General features: G+C 46.7%; 1 protein-coding gene across 1 annotated transcript; it reads right to left on the bottom strand.

Annotated features, from left to right (window-relative positions):
* Nucleotides 1–4,639: 4,639 nt before the first annotated feature.
* On the bottom strand, nucleotides 4,640–5,455 carry LOC111722661 (cytochrome c oxidase subunit NDUFA4-like). The gene is made up of 2 exons (XM_023508997.1): nucleotides 5,272–5,455; nucleotides 4,640–4,686 (listed from the first exon to the last, which is right to left on the bottom strand). The coding sequence occupies exons 1-2, from the start codon at nucleotides 5,453–5,455 to the stop codon at nucleotides 4,640–4,642; spliced, it is 231 nt and encodes a 76-aa protein (XP_023364765.1).
* Between the last annotated feature and the right edge of the window lie 167 nt (nucleotides 5,456–5,622).

Consider the following 5,622-nt stretch of genomic DNA (forward strand, 5'->3'; position numbering starts at 1 on the left):
GGTACATGAGCAACCAGATCAGTCCTAGTTCAGCCCCACCAGAGTAGCTGGGGGGAAGCAGGGGACTACCTCACCATCATCCATTGGATGCGTGCAGCTTCCAGTGCGGGATCCCGGAGTGGGGGACTCCTCCACCTCTGTCCGAGGGACGTATGTGGCTCTAGCAAATAGTTCTGGGCCCTGCAAGAGTGGTAGGCCCCTCCACCACCACCTGCAGGGTGAACGTGGCTCTAGCAAGCAGTTCTAGACCCGCCCAGCTTGGGAGCCTGGACCGGGGAACACCTCCCCTGGCCCCCGTGGGGTGTGTGTGTCTCTTGCAAGCTGTTTTGGGTCTACCTAGAATGGAAGATTTCTCCGCCTCTGCCTGTGGGATGCCTGCAGCACGCCTGAAGCCCTGGTACTGGGCCTGCACAGAGCAGAAGCCTGCTGCCCATGAGGCGTGAGAATCTAGCAAACAGTTTTGGGGCCTGCCCGGCTCCGTGAGGGCAAAGGGACCCACTTGGCAATTGGGTTAGTCTGGGAAGGTTAATACCTCTTTCCCCACCTTACACCCAGTCACTCGTGGTCCCCCAGGTCCGAGACCCTATTCACTCCAGTAGGCCACTGCTCCCGGCGTTTACCTGGCAAAATCAGCCAGAAATCTGAGTTCAGCAGGGGGGCGTTGCGTGTTTAAATTAGGCTTCTGTCCAGCTAGATTTCTCTGTAAATCAGAGGTTGCATTCGGCTTTAAACTCAGGTGTCAATTCTAGCCTCTGCCTGCCCACTGCCTTTGTCGCAGCCGCATTAGCCCCCTGAGGGCTGGCGCTCCACCCAAGAAAGTTAAGTGCGCCCTGCCTGTGGCTGCTGTCCAAAACCTTTGCTTGCCCAAAGGATTGGGGCTGGAATGGCGTGCCACTCAGGATGCCACCGTTTCTGCACTGGCGTCCCCCGAGCTGACTCTCCTCTCCTCACGCCCGCACCACAGTCAGCACAGAACAGCACCAGCCCTTTCCCACTCCACCTCTCTCAAGGAGATGCCCAAGAATCAGGACTCCATAGGTAATAAACCTCCAGATCTCAGAGTGGGTGGGTAAAGACTCCTCTGAGTTCAATGTTGCAGGTGGGGAATATATACAGATTTATACAATTTTACAGTTTTTTATGTCTGGCTGGAGGGTGCTGTGGCATACCAACAGGGGTAGGAAGTCCAGTTTTTAGGTGGAATAGAGTGGGAGGAAGTTTGAACTCTGCTTGCTTGTTTGCATGGAGTAAACTGCGAGCCCTTGTTGTGGGGGAGGGGACTCCCGTCCGCTTGGTGGTGGATTTTGTACCTTTTGGTTGTATTTTTGGGGTCGCAGCTCGCCTCAGGAAGGTTGAAGTGCGCTCTTCAATCTTCTCTCTTGTCTCTGCTCCAAACCATCAGCTAATTTGCTAAGCTTCTGTCCTTTCAGCCTCCTTCTGGGAGCTTCTGTAAAAAGCTGGCTGTAGTCCGCCAACTTGGCTCTGCCCTCAAGGGTATTTCTTATAATGTCACATTTCATATGTCTATGAAGTACACCTTATGAACAAAAGAGGCCAAGTTTGTAATTCAACTGGCATTTACAGTGGAGTACTTGGTAACAGAGGGTGCCAGACAACTAAGTCTACAGCATCCTGACCATTCAGGTGGAAGCCATTTGTTTATGTTACTACTACAGAAGATGAAAAACACCAGTGGTATTTATAGACAGAGTGAAGTTAGAACCTGTGACTTTCCATCGTGGAGTTTCCTGTGTCTTGTCCTTCTCACTGGCACTTTCACATATCCAGTTGTCATGTGCCTGTGAGAATTTTTTCTTTTTCTGGATACAGAGTCTCATTTTGTCACCCTTAGTAGAGTGCTGTGGCATCATAGCTCACAGTAACCTCAAACTCCTGGACTTAAGCGATTCTCTTGCCTCAGTCTCCCAAGTAGCTAGGACTACAGGCACCCACCACAATGCCTGGCTATTTTTTGTTGCAGTTATCACTGTTGTTTTAGCTAGCTAGGGCCAAGTTCAAACCTGCCACCCTGGATATTTGGGGCCGCACCCTACCCAATGAGACACAGGCACCGCCCTTCAGGTTTTTCGATGAAAAGAGTAGGAGTGTTCATCTGGTGTGGTGGCTCACATCTGTCATCCCAGCACTTGGGAGACCAAGGTGGATACATTGTCTGAGCTCACAGGTTCAAGATCAGCCTAAGCCAGAACTAGACCTCATCTCTAAAAAATAGCCGGGTGTGTGGCCGGCACTAGTAGTCCCAGCTACTTGGGAGTCTGAGGTAGAAAATTGATTTGACCCAATAGTTTGACGTTGATGTGAGCTGTGATGCCACGGCACCCAACTGAGCATTACTAAGTGAGATTCTGTCAAACACACACACACACACACCCAAAATAGGAGCTTTATATAAAGATTCACAGAGCCTCATAGGTCACATCTCATGAAGTTGTTAATCAAAGGGGCTAGGTCTATTATTCCTTGATGCTTCAAAAAGTATGAGCTTTTTTGTGGTTGTCGAGCTTCTGATTTTTAGTGGGCCTCGACTGGGGTGATCCTGAGGGCTTTCCTAGGGGTATCCTCTTCCCAGTCAGAGAAGTTTACCTGGATGTTGATTTCTTCTGACCATTTGTCCTCAGCTTCCAGATACTGGAGTAGCACCTATCAGACATGTTCCTGATGTACCTTCATTGACAGAAGATAATCTGAGTATATAATTTAGACAAGACTCTCCCCAGCAAGACAACTAGGAAATCAAGCATCTGAAGGAACCAGTGAGGCATCTCTTTTTCTCCATCATGTAAGAGGTTTAAGAAAGAATTTGTGTTCTGACTGTCCTGTCACTCCTGCTACAGAGCCAGGTTGTTTAGTCATAGGAGAAAGTGCAGTATGAAGTGCTAAATATGCAGCCCTGGCATTTGTTAGAAAGTCTTGACCCACAGGTAGAGAAGGGAGGGTAGACTATGCAGTAGACAAGGCCTCCCTACAGACGCTGAGGCACATTGTTGCTGTCCAGAAAAGCATCAATGTCATGGATGAAGCAATACTTGTGGACAATGCTGTGCCCATCTCAGGTGGCCAGAGTTCCCCAAGCCCTGCATTTTCCCACCCAGAATCACAACGTTAGATTCCAGGTGCAGGAGGCATCCGTTACCAAGTATCTAACCACTTCCTACCCTGGATACCTGAGTTCCATACCTACCTGTGGCTGGGCACCTCGGTTTAGCCTTTGCCTCACCCAGTCCTCTTCCTCAGATGACACCCCTGTCTGCTCTGACTTTTACCAGTGATCACAGTGAAAGGGCTGCCCATTGATTCAACCTGAGCGGAGTCTGCAGTGTCTTCCTGCATCTTTCTCAGGGAGTCAGTGAAGAGGTTTATCACAGACCATTTGCCTCCAGTTGAGGGGTGGCTAATGAGCTTTCATAAAGCCAAGAGAAGAGTAAAGCTGTAGGTTTATAAATGACCACAGTGATGCACTAGGTGAAAAATCTAGTCCAAACACCTTATTTCATTGAGAATGTCACCACACAAAAAGGGCAGAAATAAGGGCATGGAGTCCCCAGTTTGTCCCACAACCAGAAAGGGTGCAGTGTGGCCAGAGTACACATTTGTGAAAGAAAAAATAGGTTGTTGTTCAAGTGTGGCAGAAGTTACACATACATATTCTGTTATCTTAGCTTAGCAACAAAAATCCAAGAGGTGTGACAAGTGAATTAAAGACACAGAGGAAGGAGTAAAAATGTCAGGCAGTTGAGAAAAAGAGAGTGAAATTTTAAAGGATAAAGTTGGCTCCTTTGGGGCTCAGTGCCTGTGGCTCAAGTGGCTAAGGCGCCAGCCACATACAACTAAGGTGGCAGGTTCGAATCCAGCCCGGGCCCACCAAACAACAATGATGACTGCAACCAAAAAATAGCCGGGCACTGTGGTGGGCGCCTGTGGTCCCAGCTACTTGGGAGGCAGAGGCAGGAGACTCACTTGAGCCCAGGAGTTGGAGGTTGCTGTGAGCTGTGATGCCACAGCACTCTACCCAGGGGAATAGCTTGAGGCTCTGTCTCAAAAAAAAAATTTGGCTCCTTTTTTTTCTTTTGGTTTCAAAAGAGTAATTGATAACGTTGAGTAGAGATAACAGCTTAATAATCTTGATCTTAACACTCATAACTAATCAAATACAGCTGTAGGCAGGCAGGAGAACATACAGAGAGGAAGATTTATTTTCACTCTATAGTGCAAGATTGATGTTGAATAATTAATGCAATTCATTTTTATTTATTTATTTATTTATTTTGGTTTTTGGCTGGGGCTGGGTTTGAACCCACCACCTCCGCCATATGGGGCCAGTGCCTTACTCCTTTGAGCCACAGGTGCTGCTGAATTAATGCAATTTATTTAATTGGCAATTTATTTGCCAGTTTCAGTATATACAGAGCAATCTGAAGAGGTTTTATTTATTTATTTTTTTCCAAGTTTTTTATATTTATTAATCAGTGTAATCCTCAACAAATACATCAACATGATTTCATGCATTTAGAGGAAAAGTATTTCCTGGTTAAGTGAAAAATTGTGGGGATGGCTTCTAGAAGACATTCATTCTAAGCAGCTTTATTGTGAAATATTTGGTTTAGAAGTCTGGACCTTCTTACCTCAGTTTGCTATAATCCACATTCACTGAGTAGAACTTGTATTATTATGGCCCATTCCCAGGCCACGCCCCCTCACCCAAGGTGGCAGAGACTGTGCTTCCCAGCCCATTTCCCTCCTCCTCCTTCCCCCCAGAGTCAACTCTGGGAACAAGGCAAGTCCCTACTCCTCCCAGAGTGGCTGAGAATGTGCTTCCCAGCCATGTTCCCAGGCCCTCTCCTTCCCCCGAGGGTTGCCAAGAACAGCATTCAGAACAAGGAAGCACAAAAACCCTCAAGTTCCCAGTGAACAATGGTGGAAATCCACCAAGGCTTTATTAATCATGGTTACCTAACTATAACCATTGTGATCTAAGATATATCTATTGTCAACCAAAACTGTATTAATCATTGTAACTGTAACCATTACTGTATCCATGACTACCCGAACTGTAACCCCCCTTAACCAGCCTTGTTTCGCTTCTGTAGTATGCTTGCACAAACCTATAAAAAGCAACCCACCCCCTACTTCTGGGCTGCTGACTGTCTCTCAGTGCAGTAGCCCCTACGGCAGGTAAAATAAATTACAATTAATTACATCTAAGTGGGGGTCTGGCTCTATCTTTTCAGGTCTAGGGGGTATAACAGTATTGATCAGCGGGACCCAGTTTGTTCCATGGTTCTGGGTTATTCTTTCTGTCCCAACTAACATCTGGAGTGAACAATGCCAGACTCAAGACATACAGTGCTGCTCTAGTACTTCCAGCTTCAATAAATACAAAGAGGGGAATCAAGCTCAGATGCTTCTTGGCCTGACTGAGGATCTGGCAAAGCATGTTTGCAGCAGCTGCTTTTAGTCTACAGGGGAAAAAAAATAAATAAATCTGCTGGCCAAGACCTGGACTAAGTGTGCACCCCCAAAGAGGTTTTAAACAACATCTCATAACAAAAAGAACACTTTGTAGTCCTATTTTTTTTTTTTTTTTTTTTTTTTTTTTTTTTT

The sequence above is a fragment of the Otolemur garnettii genome, unplaced genomic scaffold (assembly GCF_000181295.1).
Source record: "Otolemur garnettii isolate 467f Iridium unplaced genomic scaffold, OtoGar3 scaffold00304, whole genome shotgun sequence".
Classification (NCBI taxonomy): Eukaryota; Metazoa; Chordata; class Mammalia; order Primates; family Galagidae; genus Otolemur; species Otolemur garnettii.

Coding starts and splice junctions, on each gene's coding strand:
- LOC111722661 (XM_023508997.1), bottom strand. CDS start 5,455: ATGCTTTGCCAGATCCTCAGTCAGGCCAAGAAGCATCTGAGCTTGATT. Junction 4,687..5,271: donor CAAACTGGGTCCCGCTGATC/AATACTGTTATA, acceptor ATGGGCCATAAT/AATACAAGTTCTACTCAGTG.